Source organism: Heterodontus francisci, chromosome 3, assembly GCF_036365525.1.
Source record: "Heterodontus francisci isolate sHetFra1 chromosome 3, sHetFra1.hap1, whole genome shotgun sequence".
NCBI lineage: Eukaryota > Metazoa > Chordata > Chondrichthyes > Heterodontiformes > Heterodontidae > Heterodontus > Heterodontus francisci.
In genome coordinates this window covers 63,026,386-63,050,241 of record NC_090373.1, presented here as the reverse complement: position 1 = coordinate 63,050,241, position 23,856 = coordinate 63,026,386, and the positions used below count along the sequence as shown (strand labels likewise).

Genomic DNA, 23,856 nt, shown 5'->3' with positions numbered 1-23,856 from the left:
GGCTCATAGTTTACTTAACCTGGAATACTGCAGAAGGTGAAAAGCTGCCAAAATGAAGTTGGCTGATTTTTAACTCAAATGCTTTTAGAAGCTGATTTACCCATTTGGTCATGTGGCCTGCAAGCCTTGCACTTTGCAGCCATTCCAGACACTCAAAAATGAGCCAATACTGGTATGGGCACACGAGTTTTATGCAAATATCCCGATTTTAGAAACTAGAGCTGGGTCGGGCTCCAGCGCCTTGCTCACTGAAAATTACAACCAGGATTGCTGGGGTTGAAGGGGTGGGGGTGAGAAGACCAAAAAGGGAAAAGAAAATAATGAGAATGCTGAAATTAACATAGAAGTGATGCAATTCCAAACCCTGGTTCTCTGGAACAATTTTAAGACGACTTGCATTTATAAAGCGCCTTTCATGACCACAGGACGTTCCAAAGCACTTTACAGCCCATGACGGCAGCCAACTTGTAGACAGCGAGCTTATAAAAATAGCAATGTGATAATGATCAGATAATCTGTTGTTGTGACATTGGAACAAATTATTGGAATAAACAAACCAAAATTATTCAGAAGTGTCAACAGATATCACAACACAAATTTGATAGCCATGTAATATGAGCATTGTCTCTGCCCAGATGTTACATTTAGCCACAGGGAAACAGTGGGTGTAAAAAGTAATGCTTACTACCCAATCTCCATATATATCCCATTGTATTTCTCTCCCACCCTCCCAAGAGTACAGCTGGAACCATACCCATTGGTTGAAGGATTTCCACTTTTTGGTCACAAAAGAAAAACAGAACGTACACCAATCTCGAAGAAATAGCAGCACTCAAGTTAGTTGTGCAATTCACAATTTATTTACTGAAGAAGATTAGGACAAAACATCAAACCAAATACAATACAAACACCAGAGGCAGTAAAACCCACCATGCAGTCTCCTCTGTTCCCCTTTAGACTGAAACAAAGACAAGTAGTCCCTCTCAACATAGCACCATCCATAGAGTGAATATGAATTCACTCCCATTTTCTTGTGGTTTTTTTTGAAAAATTTTAAATTAACACTTGGCAGGTCAGCTGCAGCATTCCCCCCACCCCCAAATGAGAATGTTAATTAACCATCCTCTTCTGTATTTTTAATTGGCATATACAAGCTCTCCTGAAATGCAGGCAATAGCATCCATAAGCCAAATAGGTCAAGTAGCTGTACGTACATGCAACATACTATAAAAGCACAAATTCAAGTTAACAGATACGTACTACAGAGTCCACGTATACCTACCCAAGAACACGACCATTTTACAGAACTGGTACAGGCAGTAATCAAACAACTGAGGTACTGGAGACAACAGGAAAAAAAAGTATGCAGAATAAAAATTCCTAATATAAAGCAATTTGAAAGCAGAAGGAAAGTAATCTGACAAGCTAAAATTAAAAACAAATCTACAACCTATCCAGGGTTTGAAATACATACTGTATGCAGAATTGTCTGTGCTCAATAGTTTTACAAATATAGGCCCATAAACGTGCATGTATTGAATATAATTCTTTGTAAAAAAGGTCATAGTTATACTTTATTTTCACAAAATTTTGATCATAGGCAAAGCCATGAGTAAGTCACTAAACTGTCAAAGTATTATTCCAACTCTTTAGCTGAATCGTACAACCTTTTACACAATTTAATCTAGGCACATAATGTCTTCACAACCACATCATTTTTAAAAAAGGGAAAAAAAGTGTAAATTAACTGATGTTTATGCATACAACTGTATCACACTGAGCTCAAAGTGAAGGGAACATACTTGACAAATGGATTCCTAACAATGGCAGATATTCATCATGATCGGTCAGTCCCAGGCACCAGAAATAATTTTCAGACACCAGGTAGGGTGCCTCATGGAAGCACAACTTTGAAATAACAGGAATGTTTAAAGAACAATTACAATCTAATCCTGCTAATTCAAAGCCATTTAATTTTAATTCAAAATTTATTTTTTTTAAAATAAAAAATGACTGAATTGTCAGGAGTAGACTGAATACCCAATCCAGGATTAAATTTCAGAATTCATTAAACTATATAGCACCAAGCTATGGAAAAGAACATTAGACCGCTGATCAGTTACTCATTCACTCGTGAGAGAGCTTAAACTCACTTGTATTGTGGTATTACTAAATTATGGGTATTTAACACTTACACAAGAATTTTTAAGTCTTTGTCACATGTAAGAAGTACTGTGTTTGCAGCAGGGCAAAGCTGACAAAGACTTTATTTTGATTAAATAAACAAATACTCACTGATATTGCAAAATTTACTTGTTCACCAACTTTAACCATCAACTTTTCAGCTGCCAAAAACAGGGAGCTATGATGCAGACATGATTGTGCAATCTATAGCATCACTGAGACAGTACATGCATTTGTTGCTGTTTTAATAAGTATGTTTTTTCCCACACAATAAAATTTGATTGGTCTCAAGAGGGCTAGATAAAAATTGTGTCTGGGACATGATAGCTTAATTTCATTACCATACCTTTGCACAGCCCACAGCAATTGTTACCTAGCAGTAATGGAAGGACAAATGAGCAGAGAGAAAGAGTGCGGGAATTTAAGCAAAACCATTTTAACACAGTTGTAGGAAAAAACAAATTATATTGAAGTCTAAAATAAATACACTACCAAACTTGCAACATTGTATTATAGGGTAGGAAACGGTTTTCTTTGCACTAGTACAATGGTTCCAGTAGTTGTATTTCAAACCCTGAATGTTTGCCAATAAGGGCTTCCCTACCAGTGAAGTAACATATGATATTTCATTTCAATAGGGCCTGCCAACCTGCACTGAAGTATTGTACACTCAACAGACAACAGTTATTCCCTCTTTAGGGAACAGAGCATTAAAATGCTCATTTTCTGACAATATTTAGTTTATTCAGAAAAAAAGAATTACACAAGATAATGAAAATAGCTACATATAAACACAAGCAGAACTTTTAGCACCCGCATTGTATGTCGGTTCATGTGCACCTAAATTTTTTTTTAATGAATCACATCAAGTAGAATGTTAAAACATCAGAAACAATTTAGGAGACTCTTACAGAAGGATTGTACATTCCCTGAATAATGAGAGAAGGAAAATAATCTAACAGTGCGATGCCAATGTGTTACATTGTGTCGAGGCTAATTAAGTTTCTATTTATTGTGATTTGCAATCATTATAAAATGGAGTGATGAACTGCACAGTTATGCACATGTGCAGTATTCAGCGCTCTCCGTGGCTCCATGAGATGAGAAGCTGCAACATTTTACACTGCCTTTTCCTCCCAATCAATCTAACTTGGTAGCAAAACCACCTAATTAGTTGTGCTACGTGTTAAACCTTAGAAGTCTCACCCTGCTAGTCATTTTAAGTTACAGTACATCTGCACCACTTTTGCTACCAAGCTAGGTCGATTCAAGGTACCGTTAAATCAGTTCAGGAAGGACTTCATGTGGTGGGTACCAGCTGTTAATATCTTCTTGACAACACCCATACTATGGGTAAACTTAGTTGAAAAATGGATCCAACTCAACATCCATATTCACATCAGGCACCAGCTGATCAATTGCTTCTTTTTCATTAGCACCATATCCGGAACTAGAAGCTGCGAAATCAGAGGCAAACCAGGGATGGTCCAAGATTTCCCGGGATGTTAGCCTTTCCAAAGGCTCACGACGCAAGATGCTACGGATAAGGCATTTCGCCCGTGGGGAAAGAGTTTCTGGAATGTTAAACTGGCCACGCCGAATCTTGCTAAAGAGTGAACTTGGCTCCACATCATGGAAGGGATACCGTCCAACAAGCATTGTGTACAGCATTACACCTAGACTCCAAACATCAGCTGCCTTACCAGAGTAGCTACCATTGGTGTTAAGGATCTCGGGGCTGACATAAGCTGGACATCCGTGTTTGTCTGAAAGAGCATCAACTTCACCATTCAAGATATAAGCATCCTCCAAGCTTTCTAACTTCACTTGTGTCCTACAACAGAGAAAAAAAAATCATAACACATCTTGCTAAGCAGCATTTTCCTAGAATTTCAAATAAACTGTCCAATATACATGTTGTGCAAATTAGACAATGACTTTAAATCAACAGGCTGGATTTGTTTTGCTCATTGACTATGAATGGGTGCAAATATAGACTCTCGATATGGCAGACTTAAAATTTCTCCATTTCACATTAGCAACAGATAACTACTTGCTGTCCATTTCAAATCTCTTGCTCGGTTAAATATAACTGGAAATTAGATAATATTTACACACAGGTTTTAGTAAGATAAATGGAAAAGCCATCAAAAACTAAATACCACTCCATGCCATGGGCAGGGAACTTCTATTACTAGTCATAATAACTAAAACTATAATTCATTCCTAGCACTTTTCAACAACATTATGGCTCAATGCTACCAGTCTCCATAATAGGGCTTTCAACCATATAGGGATAACATGGCAGTTCAAATGATATTCATGTGCCTTACAGTTCCCCATACATCCAACTCCCATCCAAGACAGGTCACAAACTTCCTCCTCCCCCAAGAACCAGGCAGTTCCTCAGAAAACAGCAGAAAGGAAGAATGTGGATCAAAATGTATTTCACTGCTTGCTATCTGCCACATGGAGATGCAGAGTTGTACTGGCAGACACAGCAATCCAATCTCTTGGCTAGGAACTTCAGAGACAGTGAATGATGCTAGCAGCACAGTCAGCTCCATATTTCAGAGGAAAATGAAAACAGATTCTGAATGAACGTTTTGAAAACAGCAATCCTACAGGTAACACCAACAACAGCACGCCTTTATACAAAATCCTATATGGCAAGCACCTCTGAATAGAACACAACCTTACGTGGAGAACAATGGACACTTCAAACTCATTGCAAGCCTAGGTTATAAAATTAAAATGTACACGACCTGATAATTTTTGGCTTAAAAAGTAAAACCAGATAAGTCACAGATAACACATTTCCTTCTTACTCATGGAATAATCGTGATGCTTCAGTTTCCAATTCAGTATTTCCTGTAATCCACCCACTTAATTGAGAGACACTCCAGTATGTCTTCAAACCATTTATTTTTCAAATACAATCCATCCAATACATACAAAACCCAATTTCCACAACCTTTTCTACAGTGCACCCTGAACTAATGCATATGCAAAGACTACTAAAGAACAGCTTTTAATATTCAAAATAACCTTTCATGCATTTAGGATTTCTATCTTAGTTTGTTTCCATAGTGATACTGTGCATGAAATTATACTTGAAATGTGAAAGCACCAGCTGTCACAGCATTAGCTCTTTGCTACATTAATTCCTAGGATATTATTGTGCATGCATATTTTGTCAGCACCCCCACGTGCCCAAAGATGGAAGCTATTAAAAAATTACATGAATATGAGCTGAAAACTAACATGATAGGAAAAGCTAAAAATTGTCATACAATAAAAGGTTAAAAAGTAATACAATATAGAATTCATACAACAGGCAACAACTTTAACAATGGAACTGCTTGTTGAATCTGAACATATGAACAAAATAGATGCTGTTTGGGAGAAAATTACAGCAGCAATCTACTCTGAATGGGGCAGACTCCCACATCAATGACAGCTCTCTGCAAATACAAAGAATACTACAAATAAACAAAGCATTATTCAATCAAATAATTCAAAACACTACTACGCAACTAAATATAAAAATTGTGATTGCACAACTTGGACAGGAATGTGGCTATTTATTTTGATATCTGAACAGTCTCCTCCTTGTTGCAACAGTTCATTTGGAAATTAAAGCTCAGCTTGTACAGCTCTCTGGTGAAATGCACATTCAGCAGTTACACAGCAGTGGACTAGTGGGAGTCAGGCTTAATGAATTCTGCCTCAGGTTAAAAATTCAGCCATTACATTTTGCCATCTTTTAAAATTATACATTTGTTCATCACAGCTCCAGTCTTTCAGAGATCATGTCATACAAATGGATACTGCTGCAAGTCCATACAAGAAGCTTTTCATATACAGTCACAACTTCAACCTCTGGTCTGTTAGATTAACTCAACCTGGGAATCCACAGCTCACCTCAGTGCCTCAGAGCTGGTTTTAAAATATAAAAAGAAATGGCTCCTGATCATTATCCAGGAGCCACCATTGGGAAAGGTGCATGTGTGGTCAGGACAGGAGTCAGCTGCACTACTCCTCATGGCGGAATTTCCCACCAACACTCACTATTTAGAATATACAATAAGAATAGCTACTTGGACAAGGTACCAAAGTCTCTAAGTACCAGAAACCATAATCAAAATGAATCATTTCACTCACAAAGGTGAAGGAAGAAAAACGGTCAGTTACAGAGCAATAACGGCAGTGGAGAGGTGGTACATCTGTTGCACCTCAATGTGAAAAATGCAGCCTCAGCTGTCTCAGGTTATTCTCTCAAGAGTTTCAACCAGACGGAGAACTTAATCTCCAATGTTCTTGCTCAAAGGGGGATTGGTTGAGAATCAGTATAGAAAGCGATCATATCCCCCAGTATGTGTGTGTTAAATCCCCAAACAATAGCACTGAAGGCAGCTATGGAAAATTCTACAACCTAGGTAATATTTCCCTCCAGCTAATGGAGCAAATTATTGACAAAAATTCAAAAGAAACTGAAGTGTGTAAATCAACATAGTGTATGTACATATTTGGGGCTATGAAATTTATAGAGACACTGAAAAACCACTGTTTCCAAACAGAGCTGCTGCTGGTGTCAGAAAGAGTAGGTACCGAAATTTGGAAAATGATTTCAAAACCTGTAATATTAATCCTTGTAACTCACTCCAAGACTAACACTTTTGTGTTCTAGAACACAACTTCCCCTTGCTCCAAACACCAAAATGCTTGAGTGCAAGCAATTCTGCCAGAATTGTGCCTGGTGCCTTCTGCTGTTGACCCAGCCCATCCACCCCAAGCTAGGCAGAAGAAGTTGGAAGTCACTCAATCAGCAGACCATGAGTGGGCATCTGTGCCACTGGGGATGCATCTTGGGCAATCACCTGCCCCCAGTTGCCAGGAAATACAGTAGTATCCATTGCTTCCAGGCAATCCAATTCAGGATATATCAAAAAATCAAAAGCAGCCTTAGAAGCAAGTAAACTTGTCCCCAATGTAACAACAGTTAACACACTCATACACAGAGGCAGGCAAACTTCAAACTAGTCACAATTCATTGCTCAGAACTTGGAGAAGACTCCACTTTCAATCTACATTGCATTCAAAGAAAGTAAAATGTTCAAAACTAAGTGACGCTGTGGCTATTAATCCCATACTTTTCTCATGAAATCTAGAAAAAGTAAGCTTTTAAATTAGTTATCTATGTTTCAAATAAATTGATGGCGCAAAGTAGATTATTGACAGAACTTCATGCTAAGCTCTGGAAAGGAATACTTTATTCCATCAGAAATATTTCTCAACTGTTTCTTAATGCTCTGGTTAAGAGCTTCTCATGCTCATTTTAGCCAGTTAAACTGACCAGCCATGGCAACCTATGTAAAGGTTACCCCCATGACACTCGTTTAAAATGAAGAGATGTAATGGGACAAGTGTTTGAATTAATAACATTAAGCAAGACATTACTATCATGCCTATCTAAACTGTTCAAGTAAACAAAGACTGTACTTTAACTGCAGCAAGAGACAATAAAAGTTCTCACCATTTAATTGCTGTGAAAGCCAAAAGTACCCAGATACATTATTTCACTGCTGGGGATTCAGCTTTGCCTAGAGTTGCTGCTTAGCTTTTAAAAAATATGCAAGGAATATAGATGGTGAGTTTGTGGTACCTAAAATATTAAGCATTTTGAATCCTTTTCCTGCAATTTGAGTCTGCCAACAATTCTTTACATCGAAAAGTATTAAATATTAGATAATTTGCTCATCAGTGCATACTCCATTTGTACCACTAGATGCCACAAGCTATTTATGTAAAGTCTCAAGTGACTCAACACAACGCAGTAGTTGAAATACAGACTAATTTGTTATGCAAGCAAATGATTAGTTTATTCACTTGTCTGCAACATTTGCATTTGTCAGCTCATTATAAATTTGTAGCAAGGTGATACGTGCATGCAGACACACCCCTTTTAACCAATAAATGCAAAGAACCAGCACATTGTGAGCTCCTACCACCTCTTCCTCCCTCTCTGCAGCATCAGCAAGTACCAAAACACTTGTGCAGACATTAGCCAGCCACATACCTGATACTTACAGTGAACAACATATTCTCAACTGCCCAGTTATACAACAGGAGTTGCAGGATTTTTTTTTTTTTTTAAATTTCAGGTATTTTGTTGCTTATTAAACATTTTTAGGTGACAAATTTATTAAACTGGACATTTCAACTGATCAATGAAAGGTCAAGACAGGCTCAATAAAAAAAAGTGCTATCAAAAAGAAAGGCATGTGCAAAACAAAAAGCAGCTGGGGAGTTATGCCAGCAAAACTAAATTTTTTTAAAGTTGATTTTTTTTTGCATTTTATTCTGGTTTACCAGCATGATTACTTTGAAACCTGCCTGCTGTACTTTCAACTAAAGTTTTAAACACTTACTGCTGCAATTAATAACCATAGACAACTTCCTCTTCCACACATACAGGCTGAGTCACTCTGGCCACTTGTTTCTCTTTGCAATCTTGTCCATGCCTGGTGGCCCTAGAGAAGGAGCATGCGGCACCTACTGGTATGCTGGAGGCCTTCCGTAAGCAGTGGCATCGAAGGGACCAGAGTGTTTGGCAGATACGGGCAATAGCAAGTTCCCTTTTAGGATTTCATTTATTAACTGTGCCCCTTTAAAGACACTTCTGTTTGATGTCACTGGGGCAACCTAGCGTCTCCTAACCATTTAAATTAAGAAAAGGGCATACATAATCTGACAACTCCTCCTTTGGCTGTTACTCAGGCAGGCTTTAATGGGAGAAAGTAATGGTGACTTTAAAATTGCAACAAAAAAAAAATGATGCCAAATAAACCTCTTGCCAGATTATTGCAAAACAGCTGTCTAGGTAGCAGAGAGGAAACTACGTGTGTCAATGCCTTCCCATTGCTGTGTGAATGAGACCGCAGAGCAACCCGCCGGAAATGCGCTTCTGTCGCCATAGAGACTGGGGGAACCTGCCACCAGGGTAAGCCTCAGCTCACCCTCACGGAGACCACAATCTCAGAGATGGATGTAGCTTCAGAGAAATACAATGCACCGGCAGCTAGCTGGAGATAGCAGACTTCAGTGAGCAGCAGCGCGGTGGCAGTTCTGCAGGAACCACAACGTGTAGAAAACAAGACACGCGGCGAGATTCTCCCCGTACCCAGTTTATAAAGTCCGTTTAAAAGCTGCACATCGCAAAATAAAATGTCGCCGTCAAAAATACAATTTGCATTTTACATGCTGCATTTTCAACCAACCGGTCGCAGTGCGTACGCGCCCCGATTGCTGAGCTCAATTAGAATCAATATTCGGCTCTTGCGGTTCTGCCGTGGGGAGCCGGTTACCGACTGCACCAGACACACGTACTGCAGCACATGCTGAAATCGTGCCTGTTCACTGCACAGGGCGGCAGCACACTGGCAAATATTCCACTCAATTCCCAATTTAATATGCACCCTCGACCTTCTATTAGTTAAAAGGTGCATTACTCGTCCCATATACACACGCCTGCATTACAACTATTAGCATCCACGATAGTTGTACTGTTGTTCATTTTCAGCTATATTCTTAGCAACCTAGAAATCACTTGCTAAATCTCCCTAAATTAAATGAAACATCGTTCATTTGTACATTCAAGGCAGACGCATCATAAAGTCTCCCTCTGCTATATGACTATTGCACCAAGTATGAAATACTTCAATACTGTATTGCTGCAGATGGTTCAAAATGGTCCTTGCATTAACGCTAAATGAACCTCAACACAATAAGAAATCGGTATTAAATTAAGCTATTTTCTTCCATACCGAGTAGGTATTTAGCGCACACTCCGGTATTGTTAATGTGTACAGTAAATGCAGAATCAAATTCATTCACACTGCAGTAGCACGTGGCTGACGCAGTCAGTTCTTTTAAGTTTTGCACCAAATGTGTTAGCTACAAAACAGACTCCTTCCGTTACTGTAATCTGCAAGAGTTTATGACCTAGGTTTCATTGCGTGGGATCAGCACTCATCTTGTAACAAGGCAGCCCATCCATGTCAATGAAGTTTGTGGTTGTGATGACCCTCGATTTGATCAATCTGCCCAATCAGTGCGGAAGGAGCTGAAACTACAGCATTATTTCAGGCTTCGAGCAAGAGTGCCAGCATGCTGATCTAACAAAGGGAAGAGTCCAATGTCGCTGTGTGCCTTCCCATTGAGGGAAAAAATGCAGTGACTGATAATAAAGGCACATTTTAAGATAAACGTTCAAACTATAGTTCCACAGAAAGCGTAATCATGTACTTCTGTTGCCCACTCGTGGGACAAAATTTCCATGAAAGAGTTAAAAAATGACGTTTCCAATTTATTTGTATGTATCAGAGACTTCAGTCTCCGAAATGTTGATCTAGACAAAGCCAGCAACGTAATAAGTTACTTAAATATTTACCAACTGATGGAAACGTCATTGGCAAAAGATCATTGAAGCATGAGTGTAACAGTTTAAACAAAGTGCAGAATGTTGTTTAATGCTGCCGTATGTCGGACTATGCAATCGTGGGCCGGTTTATATTTAAATATTTACGTTATATTCGATGGACTAAAACGATCATAGGGTTGCCTATCTTACCGTTCCTCGTCTTTAAATACAAATTTTCTTAATTTGAGATCTCGCAGTACCACGCCATTGTCATGGCAGTGTGCCACAGCAGACGTTATCTGGTAAAACAATCTTGCTGCTTCATCCTCTTTGAGCCGCTTGCAAGTGCGAACAAATGAATGCATATCCCCATGGCTCTTTTCAAAGAAAACATACGATCTTTGCTCCCCTAGAAGAATTTCAGTTATCTGGTTGATGCTTTCATGTGCAGACAAATAAAAATAAGCTGCTAATGTTTCTTGATATCGCCCAACATCGAATACCTGTGGAAACAAAATAAAATGAAATTTGGCATCCTTGCCTACCACTCCAAGAAGCAATACAGAATTAAAGGTAAAGTAGCCCAACGGATAGATCGTTTTACATTAAAGGAAACCATGACTATGATAGATCAAACACAATGGCCCCTATGTTACGTATCCGCATGGTACAACTTCAAAGTTTCAGTGAAATGTCCCCTACCAAAATCCCAATAGATACAATTACCGAATAAAATTACCGAGTTTGCGATTTAATTATAGAAATTTACTAAATTTCAAGGATTCAACAAGATTTTTGACTCTAGCGTCACGATAACAAAGAGGCTGAACTTTCATACAGTTGCATCTGGTGTTATTATGTTACATTGTGTGTGCACGTCATTGATTTTGAAGCAAATGGCGTTTTACTGTTTAAAGGTATCGGGTTTTTTTTACCTTACAAACGAGCTCCTCGCCGCTATGCAACTGCACAGCCCCAAGAACGTGGTCACCCTCTAAAGGCTCCAACAATAGATACTGTCCGATTTGAGAAATGCAATGAGAAGAGTTAGGGGTTTCAGGTGGGCTGGGAGAGCCTAGGTTCGGGCTGAAACTCTGGCTGCAGTCACTAGTCCTCACACAAGATAATTCTTCATATTCGTGATGAGTCTTATGCCTCGATCGTCCATACCTTACAATGCTGATTGGACTGGATCTCTGTATGCTCATGGGGCTGTAAATAGTAGTCCTCTTAAAAACTTCACTGACAAGCGTTCAAGTTCTAACAAGAGTTTAAGAAGGTCTTTTTTAAAACTCCAGAAACGGGTAGGAGCGTTTCCCCCCTCTCTTTTCGGACTTTGGTCTAGACTTGTAGGTCCAGTTGTGTTTTGTTCCCCCAGCAGGAGTAAAGGAGATTTCTTTATTTTACAATAAGCACCATTTGGAGTAATAATGCAGACTGTATGTTTATTGCTACAGCTTTTGTCTTTTGCATAGATGGTTCGGATGGGTCATATAATGCAGCTTTTAAAGCGAACAGTCAAATGCAATCAAAGCCCTGATATTGTCGAAGCGGAATGTGGAGCGCCAGCTCACAATGCTTTTTGTTCTTGTGGTTACGTGAGGGCATTCGCCGCAGCAAAACACACACACCACACACACACACACTGACTGGCCGAGGCACTTGCACACAAGCCAACCAGGTGGCGACGGACGGGAGAATTTAACTCAACTCCTCGCCCTCCGACTCTAGATGGCGTCCGATCCCCTCTCTCGCCGTCTTTCTCTTTGCAGCTGAAACAAAATAGCCTCAAACTATCAAACAAGAGTACGGCATTCACCCTCTCATCATCTGCTTTGCAACGTCCAAGTACAACTTTGAAGGGGATTTGTTTTGCACGCACGCACTCATGAGAAAGTCTTTGGCTGGCGAGTACTTTCCGATATTGGCAAGCACCTATTATATATGCATATATATAAAAATAAAAAAGGTAACAAGTCAAGGACAAAAGAGATCAATCGTATCGTGTTCCCACCGTGCAGCCTTAATTCCTCCAAGCCTAGGTTCCAAACACAGCGATGACTGAGAAAGTCCCGATGGCTACAACTGCAGTTGTTGAGATGACGACCTTGGATGCAATTTTTTTTTGCAAAACAAAATATTCCGAAAAAGAAAATAAATATCTACAGCCGGTTTGCTCTAACTTAAGGGATGGCCGATCCCTTTTAGCAAGAGCCGACATAAAACATCATTTTTCCGCTGGCTGTGTTACTTACGTGGCTGCAATCTGAATAATGTCAGCAGCAACACTGAAACTCATTCAATGCAATCGCTGACTGCGGTCCACTGCGCCTCACACTAACCTGATAAGTAAATGGCCCGCTTCCCGGTTCCACCGACATGTCAATCACCCAGACCAGGACAGATGATTGGATGGCAGAGCTGTCAATCAAACCGTGCGTCAGCGCTGCTGATCAGATTAGGCTGCGCTCTCTCTCACTTGGTTAAGTAGGTGATATCCCTCCGCGCCGTGTGTGCAGCTCCAACCTCTCCAGGGCATTGGAGGGATTTGTATGCATCCCAGTTCATATGGCACGGAACGATGCTTCTTAAGAGTAGCAGTGCAAAAGAAGAGTGGAGTTCCTGTGCTTTTGGCTTTGTATTACGGGAGTGGGAAAAGACTGGTTCGCCGCACTATTTTCTTGCTACTTTGGTATTCAATGAAGCTGCGGAGGGTTCGGCGAGGTGTGTGAGTGGGCTCGCAACCTGATCCCGAGCAGCTGCGTCTCTTTATTCATAGTTATCATAGAGGAGGTGAATGCTGAGGGCACGTTTGCGCAATACATTGAGGAATGTAGGCAGCAGGAAGAAAGCCACAGGCAACAGCATTCTTTCTGTTGGGTTTCTCCCTCTCCTTTCCAAAGTAATGAAGATGTAGTATACCCCCCGCCTGATACCCACGGTTGCTAAAGGAAATGTTTGTATCTTCGGTTTATTCATGCATTGCAATCACAGAATATGTAATAGCTAAGATTGAACTTGAGGGTTTCTCGCATCAATGTCCATATGAGGTATTTAATAGGCTCAATGCCATGTACTTCCTAAAAAAAAAAGTTGGCATCATATGGCTTTTGTACTTTATGCCTCTACTTTTGAAGTCCAGGATCCCGTATGCTTTACTAAATGCTTTCTCAACCTGCCCCGCCACCTTCAACGATTTGTGTATGTATACCTCTGCTCCTGTAACCCCTTTAGAATTGTCTTTATTTTATATTGCCTCTCCTTGTTCTTCCTACTAAAATGTATCACTTCACACTTCTCTGCATTAAATTTCATCTGCCACTTGTCCGCCCATTCCATCTGTCTGTCTATGACCGCTTGAAGTCGATCACTATCCTCCTCACAGTTTTGTGTTGTTTGCAAATTATGAAATTGTGCCCTGCACACCAAAGTCTAGGTGATTACCATATATCAAGAAAAGCAGTGGTCCTAATACTGAGCTCGAGAGAACCCCATGATATATCTTCCTCCAGCCTGAAAAACAACCATTCACCACTACTCTCCGTTTCCTGTCCCCCAGCCAAATTCCTGTCCATTTATATTACTCAGTGCTCAGGATCTCTGGTTCCTCACACTGAAAGGGCTGAATTACTGCATGTTGATACCCTAAATATATTTCTTTGAATTCTGCCACATGGGGAATGGTAGCACGGTAGTAATGTTGTAGGACTAGTAATCCAGCGGCCTGGACTAATGCTCTGGTGACATGGCAGCTGGGGGAATTTAAATCAATTATGAATAAACCTGGAATTAAAAGCTGGTCTCAGTAACGATGATCATGAAATTGCTGGATTGTAGTAAAATCCCATCTGGTTCACTAATGTCCTTCAGGGAAGGAAATCTGCTGTCCTTACTCAGTCTTGCATGCATGTGACTCCAGACTCACAGCAATGTGGTTGACTCTTAGCTACCCTCTGAAATAGCCTAGCAAGCCATTCAGTTGGACTAGTCAAGCAACAGCCTCAGCCTGACATAGTCATACTCACCAAATTATACCGTACAACCAATGTCCCAGACTCCTCCATCACCATACCTGGATACGTCCTGTCCACCGGCAGGACAATCCTACCAAAGGTGGGATCACAGTGTTATACAGTCAGGAGGGACTGACCCCGGGAGTCCTCAATATTGACTCTGGAACCCATGAATTCTCATGGCGTCAGGTCAAACGTGAGCAAGGAAACCTGCTGCTGATTACACCCTACTGCCCTCCCTCAGCTGGTGAATTAGTGCTCCTTCATGTTGAGCACCGCTTCGAAGAAGCACTGAGGGTAACAAGGCACAGAATGTACTCTGGGTGGGGGATTTGAATTTCCATCACCAAAGAGCAGGGTAGCATCACTACTAATCAAGCTGGCTGAGTCCTGAAGGACATATTACCAGACTGGACCTGGGGCAGGGGATGAGAGAACTAACAAAAGAGAAAACCTTACTTGACCTCGTCCTCACCAATCTACCTGTCACAAATACATCTATCCATGACAGTATTAGTAGGAGTGACGATGTCACGGTCCTTGTGGAGATGAAGTCCTGTCTTCACACCGAGAACACCCTTTGTTGTGTGGCACTGCCACCGTGCTAAATGGGTTAGTTTCAGAACAGAACTAGCAGATCAAAACTGGACATCCATAAGACACTGTATGCCATCAGCAGCACATATTCAACCATAATCTGCAACCTCATGGCCAGGCATATCCTCACTTTATCATTACCATCAAGCTAGAAGACCAACTAGTGTAGGAGAGCATGCCAGGAGCAGCAGCAGGTGTACTTAAAAATGAGATGCCAACCTGATTAAGCTACAACACACGACTATGTGCATGCTAAACAGTGGAAGCAGCATGCTATGGACAGAGATAAGCGATCCCACAGCCAACGAATCAGATAAAAGCTCTGCAGTCCTGCCACATCCAATCGTGAATGGTAGTGGACAATTAAACAACTAACCTGAAGAAGAGGCTGCAAATGCATCCCCATCTTCAATAATAGGGAGTTTAGCATGTCAATGCAATAGACAAGGCTGAAATATTTGCAACCATCATCAGCCAGAAGTGCCAAGTGGATGATCCATCTCAGCCTTCGCCTGAGGTCCTCAGCATCACAGATGCCAGCCTTCAGCCAATTTGATTCACTCTGTGTGATATCAAGAAACAGCTGTAGGCACTAGATACAGCAAAGGCTATGGGCCCTGACAACATCCTGGCTATAGTACTGAAGATTTGTACACCAGAACTGGCTGGCTGCTCACAAAGCTGTTCCAGTACAGCTACAATACTGGCAACTACCCTACAAAGTGGATAACTGACCAGGTATGTCCTGTCCACAGAAAGCAGGAAAGTTCGATCCAACCACTTACCACCCCATCAGTCTACTCCCAATCATCAGCAAAAAGATGGAAAGTGTCGTCGACAGTTCTATCAAGCGGCACTTACTCAGCAATAACCTGATCACTGACGCTCAGTTTGGGTTCCACCAGGGCCGCTCAGCTCCAGATCTCATTACAGCCTTAGTCCAAAAATGGACAAAAGAGCTGAATTCCAGAGGTGAGGTGAGGGTGACTGCCCTTGACATCAAGGTAGCATTTGGTTGAGTGTGGCTTCGAGGAGCCCTTGTAAAATTGAAGTCAATGGGAATCAGGGGAAACTCTCAACTAGTTGCAGTCATCCTTAGGTAGAAGATAGTTGTAGTTGTTGGAGGCCAATAACCTCAGCCCCAGGGCATCGCATCCTCACGGTAGTGTGCTAGGCCCAAACATCTTCAGCTGCTTCATCTATGACCTTCCTTCCATCATAAGGTCAGAAGTGGGGATATTTGTTGATAATTGCACAGTGTTCAGCACCATTCGTGACTCCTCCATACTGAAACACAAGTGTCAGGCAATGACCATCACAAACAAGAGAAAATCTATCCATCTCCCCTTGACTTTCAATGACATTACCATTGCTGAATTCCACCACCCTCAACATCCTGGGGTTACCATTGACAGAAACTTAACTGGACCAGCCACGTAAATTCTGTGGCTACAAGAGTGGGTCAGAAACTGGGAATTCAGCAGCAAGGAATACACCTCCTGACTCCCCAAACCCTGTCCCCCATCTGCAAGACACAAGTCAGGAGTGTGATGGAATACTCTCTACTTGCCTGGATGAGTGCAGCGCTAGCACTCAAGAAACTCAGCACCATCCAGGACAAAGCAGCCCACTAGATCAGCATCCCATCCATCACCTTAAACATTCACTTTCGCCCTCCATCACTGGTGCACCATGGCAGCAGTGTGTACCATCTGCAAGATGCACTTCTGCAACTCGCCAAGGCTCCTTCGACAGGCTCTTCCTAACCCGCGACCTCTACCACCTAGAAGGACAAGAGCAGCAGACATATGGGAACACCACCACCTCCAAGATCTCATCCAAGTCACATACCTTCCTGACTTGGAACTATATCACCGTTTCTTCACTGCTGCCGGGTTAAAATCATTGAACTCTCTCTCTAACAACACTGTGGGTGTCCCTACATCGCAAGGACTGGAGCGGTTCAAGATGGTGGCTCATCATCACCTTCTTAAGGGCAATTAGGGATGGGCAATAAGTACTGGGCTTGCCAGCAATGCTCACATCCCATGAATGAATAAAAAGAAAACACTCACAATCCAGGTAAATTTAACCTAACCCACCCAGCAGGAAAATGATGACATTGGACGGTTTGCCTGTTTTACATGCCATCTGCTTTTATTTCGCTTTAAAGTCAATGGAAAGTAAATCGTGTTGGGTGGGTTAGGTTAAAATTACCCTCAGTGTCTTCATGACTTTTGTAAATTTAACATCTTGCTACCCAGCTACCAGTTCTTGCTTTTGATCATCAACCCATATCCCTCCTTCGTCCACCAATGTTCTTAGTTCCATTGAGGCCAAAGCAGATTGTGAGGCTATCACATCTCTTCCATTTCTGTAGTCCTCTGTTTTGGTGACAAATATGTTTTACCCTCATTAATTCTCAACTCTTTATGTAACACCAGTCTGACAATATTGTTCCTCTTTACAAGGACCCCCACCAAAATTTGTCCTACTCTTATGCAGGAAGTGAGAAAAAATTGTCATCTGATAGGTAATCCTTCTTTCCACTGTAGTTTTCTCACTTTATTTCCCTGCTAGAACCTTTCTTGTTTTGATTATTAATACTGCTACCGTCCATGCTCCTCTAAACGTTCTACTTTTATTCCTTTAAAGCTGTAAATATGGTATCCGATATGTTCTTCTTACATCCTCACAATGTTGAAACCAAGAGACATTGCAGTTTCCAACTTTAGTTCAAGTTTTCCAAGACCTGCAGATCTATGGAACTCCATATGTCCCTCAGAACTTCCAACCTCTTACAATTTCTAGAACTTTAAAACCCAAGTTTGGTGTCATTAATAACTGTTTCCTGATTTATCGTGTCTTCTCCATTGCTGTTTTCAACCCTGATGGTTTTCAGTCCGGCTCTACTCAGCCTTGGCCCTTCACCTTGGTTTATCACAAAAAAAAATACTTTCTGTAAATATTATAGCTGTAGTGGCCAGATTTTTTTTTTTTGCCTTTAATAGGCACCTGTTACAGCACCTGTGATATTGTTTTTTTTCTCATAAGGTCTCTTTCTTTGCAAAGTTCATCCACCTCATATTCCTTATTTCCCCAGCTATTTTTCACCAACTGGTGGGTAGCTTGAAGTACTGAACAACAGATGGCCAGACTGGATTCCCTCATTTTCTTTGAGCTTATATACAGGCAAACTTGTGGAAAACTACCTTGGGTGAATAGTGGCCTAATTTGCACTAACTTGCACTAAACATTAGGGGAGTATTGTGAACAATACTCTGCTTCCCGATGTTCTCCTTTTCTCCAGTTCCCACTCAGCTGTCTAAATCTCTGCCAGTCCTCTTTTACCCACGATCCCTGCCTGTGCCCACCTACTGGCCCTGGAGTAATTTACTAGTTGGTATAGCAACCCTCGGAGTCAACACACTCTCTGTGCACCAAGACTTTAACCACAGGGACTTTCAAAATGTTAATGCTTTTAAATCTCATTTATTGCGCTAGTGGGCAGAGCACATGTTGACTAAGACCAGCTGGTTAATTCCTCCAAGAGCAGCTGAGTTGTTGTAGACAGGCAGAGAGTTGGGGGCCTACATATTAATTTATGCCAGTTTTAAAGTTCTAATTGGGTGCAGGGAACAATCCCAACTTCTACCCCAGGATCTGGCAGGCTGGTGGGAGTTTATGAAATCTCAGGCCCTGGATGAGCGTGTGGCAGCTAGTAGAATCATGGGTGGGCTTATGGAGGTTGAAGAACTGCAGAGAATAAAATCCAGAGGCCTTTGAAAACACACAGACACTCAGGATGTTTGTTGTTTGTGGCACCCATACACTTGGTATACAGGTTTGAAATGTTAATATTGGCAGACCAGGGTTTTCCTTTGAGATGTGGTGGGGCAGGATTGCCACTCATCCAAAGAATGCACTGCTGACCCCAATAACTTTCTCAGATTAATCTATTTTGCATGGCTTTTGGAGGCTTTGAGCTGTATTCCTTCATGTCCTAGGAGCTCAGCTTGTGAGGTGGAAATCACTGCCTCAGGCCTTAGACTCCTGGGGGATCAGAGTATCAACTGACTGTGGAACAGAAAAAGGCATCTCAAATTTTTGCTTCCAAAATCCATGCGAAAGGAGTGAATTGATTGCTGGATGATTGATTTACTCCATGAAAGAGGAGTTAAATTTTAAAGGGCTTCCATTTGCCCATTACAACATTGGATGCCATTTCTTGCTTGCAGTGGTAATGATGAGAAATAAAATGCATGATGTCATTCCCTCAGTACCATCTACTTTGAATTTGCCTGCCATGTTTAGGGTAATGTATTCAAAAGCCATCCTTGCTTCTTGCCAAAAATCCCAGACCTGGCAGCAATCAGTGGTGAACTAGGAAACAGGTTGTAATCCTGATGATAATATATTTGGCACAGTCACCTGATGTCCTCAACACACCAACATTAGAGTCCCTCTCAGCTACTTTAATTCCTCTATTGTCTTCCATTCAGCATTTATTTTTATGCCATAGTGCTCACTTGTTGAATTTGGAATGGGGTAATTGTTTTATATTAATGCCGCTCCCATTGCTGCCTAATTCTTAAATCCACCAATGGGAACAGAGCTGAGAACAGATTATTCCAAATCTGTCAAATTCAAATAGGTGAGGCCAACAGCTTGAATATATGCACAGATATGAAACTAAACCTCAGCTGCCATGACTCTTGTAGCAATCACCTACCTTTTGACGAGGCAAAACTAAATTATTCAGGCTGAGGATTTATTGCTCCCCCCCCCATCGCAGCATCCATGAATGGCATCAAACAAACTGTTGAAATACAAGTCTGTAATTTACCTCTGACTGCCTATTATACCGCACATAACCATGATTCAAGTTGGGCCCTATGATTACTTGATTTTGGATGGAAATTTTTTGGTTATTTACATTTAACCCTACAATTTTGCAATTTAGATAACACAACAATGAAATATGAAATACTATAATGGATATAGATTCAGTTGTGGAAAAGAGAATTGGATAAGCTCCTGAAGGTAAAAATTTGGAGGGTTACGAGGAAAGGGCAGGGAAAGTAGGAACAGCTGAATTGCTCTTGCAGAGAACCGGTGCAGACTCGATGGGCCAAATAGCCTCCTGCTGTGCTGTAACCATTCTATGATTCCATAAAGCGATCACAGAATTGTGTCCTATTTTCCTCTTTTCCCAGTGATCAATATATTTAGATGTCAATCATTTTACAAAATCAAATCTGATAATTATTGCCCCATCAATGTTTAAAACAAAGAACAAAGAACAGTACAGCACAGGAACAGGCCATTCAGCCCTCCAAGCCTGCGCCGATCTTGAAGCCTGTCTAAACTAAAACCTTCTGCACTTCCGAGGACCGTAGCCCTCTATTCCCATCCTATTCATGTATTTGTCAAGATGCCTCTTAAATGTCGCTATCGTACCTGCTTCCACCACCTCCCCTGGCAGCAAGTTCCAGGCACTCACCACCCTCTGTGTAAAGAACTTGCCTCGCACATCCCCTCTAAACTTTGCCCCTCTCACCTTAAACCTATGTCCCCTAGTAACTGACTCGTCCACCCTGGGAAAAAGCTTCTGACTATCCACTCTGTCCATGCCGCTCATAACTTTGTAAACCTCTATCATGTCACCCCTCCACCTCCGTCGTTCCAGTGAAAACAATCCGAGTTTTTCCAACCTCTGCTCATAGCTAATGCCCTCCAGACCAGGCAACATCCTGGTAAACCTCTTCTGTACCCTCTCCAAAGCCTCCACGTCCTTCTGGTAGTGTGGCGACCAGAATTGCACGCATTATTCTAAGTGTGGCCTAACTAAAGTTCTGTACAGCTGCAGCATGACTTGCCAATTTTTATATTCTATGCCCCGACCGATGAAGGCAAGCATGCCGTATGCCTTCTTGACTACCTTATCCACCTGCATTGCCACTTTCAGTGACCTGTGGACCTGTACGCCCAGATCTCTCTGCCTGTCAATACTCCTAAAGGTTCTGCCATTTACTGTATACTTCCCACCTGCATTAGGTCTTCCAAAATGCATTACCTCACATTTGTAGTGAAATACTCTTTTAAAAAAAGTATTACAATATCAACCAATTCTTTTGAAGCCATATCACATAATAAACCATCTGAAGTAAATATTCCTCAGTGTTGAAAATGCGTATGGGTGATCTAGTGTGTTCACATATTGGCCTTTCATTTCTGGGACCTGAATTTCAATCCAGTCCAGATTGAATGTTGATCATAGTTGTTCTGTATGAAATGAGTTTCAATACTCTTCATTAAATTTTTTGTGGGTATGGGCACACATCAGAAAAACTGTAATTGATTTAATGCCAAACTGATAGCCTCATTCAACAGAGCAACTGGATGTTTGGTGTGGAAAATGAAAAATGTTCTCTTAATGCAATATAAGACTTTCAAATTTGATTCTGAGGTACATTATTGGAGCCAAACTAGTGGGAGTGCTTGATGCTGACAATGGGTGCCTAAGAAGAGAAAATGTTTAATTTCCATCATCAAAACAGTTCTGATGAAAGGCTATGAACCTGAAACTTTAACCCAATGTTTTTCTCTCCCCACCCTGCCTAACCTGTTGAGCGTTTCCAGCATTCTATGTTATTATTTCAAATTTCCAATATACGTAAACTTTTGTTTTTTGATAACACTAAGGATACTGAGGTTTAAATTTGGGGGAAAATAAGAAAAAAGATTAATGTGAGTAATTTCATAAAACATGTCAAATTATATTATTAGGAATCATGAGAGTATAAGTGTACTTTACTGATAATTTGTCAGAAAGGTATACAGACATATAAACACAGGAGAAGGTTATTTGGTCTTTCTTGCCTGTGCCCAATTTAAGCCCCTTAGAAAATTAGTTTTACTTAGTCCCATTTTCCAGCTTTCTTATCAAACTAATTCCATTTTACTGCTTTCTCCACATTCTCTTTTATAATCTCTATAAGTAATTATCCAGTATCTTGGAAGTTGTAACTTATTTCACATTGATTACCACTCGTGGCAAAAAATTTAACGTTCTGATATCTCTTGTATGAAGAATTTTCTTCTAATCCCTTCTTTTACGTATCTGGTCTTCATCTTAGCTCTTGGTCTCTTGTGCTTACTCCATCAATCAATGGAAATAATCTATCTGTGTTTGCCATGTCTATTTTATCATTTTGAATGCTTCTATTAAAACCACAGTGTGGTTTTGTTGGTATATGTGGCAGGAATTTCTGTATAGAATATTCCAGTTGGTTCATTATATCAACAGTATATAAATATAATTAATGTTGTTACAAAAGGTGAAACAGTTGGCAGAATGCTGTGAGAAAAAAAAATAATTGTGATCGTTAAACAAAATTGCTGTAACTTGATAGGCAACCCAGGAAGATGTGTAGTTTTTTTTATTTAGTAGAGTACTATCTTGTTCAATGCCTACTGCATCACTTTTAGAACTCAAAAGAAAAATCAACCAATTTTGGCAGGCAGTAGAAGGATATGGGGTTGAAGTTAGACAGAGAGAAAAAAAACTTTATTTCATCCACATCACAGAGTTGAAGCGAGCCATCTACTCCATCTAGTCTCCTTTACTCTAAATTCTTATATTTGTTTAGCACCTTAGCTTTATATGAGTCAATGAGGTACTTTTGAAATCAGACTTTTTTTTGTAAACCCTGTTCTTTCCTCCCTCTTCCAACAAATAAAATGAATTTAATTTCTTAATTGATTTTATTGTGTATGATTTGTACAGAGCAATGCTTAATCTGCACCAATGCTGACATAAGTTATCTATAGTTCTTAATAGAACCCCACCCCAGAAACCAAAAAACTGAATAAGTGAATCAAATCCTTTGATGAGAACAGAACAAAAATAATTCAGAAACAGGGTAATTAAATAATTAGACAAGTTATATAATATTGTGAAATAGATTAGTTCTCCATTGTGTTTTAATTCTCATTTAAAATCACAATTAATTATATTCTACACAAAAATATAAAAATGTTCTGCATACCAACAGTCTTGCTTTAAATTGTTTCAATATAATATTGGGCTGAATTTTATGAACCCTCTAGGGATGGGCAGAGTAACAGGGTGGATCATAAAATTGTGAGGGAAGGCGGGGGTGGATGTCCGTCGCCTTCACGATGCCATGGAACTTTGTCCAGAGCGGGGAAGATCAAGGACAGTCTTCCCACCCAGAGACCAATTGAGGCCCTTAAGGGCCTCTTCCCGCCACGGTTGCCATTTTAGCAGCGGTGGGGGGTTGCATCCATAATGTGAGGAGGCTACCCAGTAACTCCAGGTGGCCTCCTGGTGAGGGAAGGGGGTGACAGGACCCCTTCTCAGTGGGCAAGCAGTGACCCACGGAGGGCCCCTGGTGGCATAGACCACCAATGTGCCCCACACCCCCCTGCCCTCAACTACCTAACCCCCCCTCCCCCATCCCCTGCCTGACTGGCCCCAGCGAGTCCACTCCCACTTACCTGTAGTCTAGGGCTCCTGGTCTGGTGAGTGCTGCAGTTCCAGCAGTGGCCACCACTCCCTGTGGCACTGCTGAGCTGCCGGCCCTCTGATTAGCCAACAGCTCTTGGAGGCATGAT

At 41.0% G+C, this 23,856-nt stretch overlaps 1 protein-coding gene across 4 annotated transcripts; it reads right to left on the bottom strand.

Annotated features, from left to right (window-relative positions):
- Window positions 1–846: 846 nt before the first annotated feature.
- Window positions 847–12,935, bottom strand: trib2 (tribbles pseudokinase 2). Of its 4 annotated transcripts, none has more exons than XM_068022730.1 (3): window positions 12,862–12,935; window positions 10,817–11,109; window positions 847–4,018 (listed from the first exon to the last, which is right to left on the bottom strand). In XM_068022730.1, exons 2-3 carry the CDS (start codon window positions 10,969–10,971, stop codon window positions 3,544–3,546), a joined length of 630 nt encoding a protein of 209 aa, XP_067878831.1. In that variant the 5' UTR covers window positions 10,972–11,109; window positions 12,862–12,935; the 3' UTR covers window positions 847–3,543. The 4 variants fall into 4 exon arrangements, with proteins under 4 accessions (XP_067878831.1, XP_067878817.1, XP_067878825.1 ...); XM_068022716.1 differs by having other exon boundaries at window positions 11,542–12,925; XM_068022724.1 differs by having other exon boundaries at window positions 12,621–12,925.
- Window positions 12,936–23,856: the final 10,921 nt, after the last annotated feature.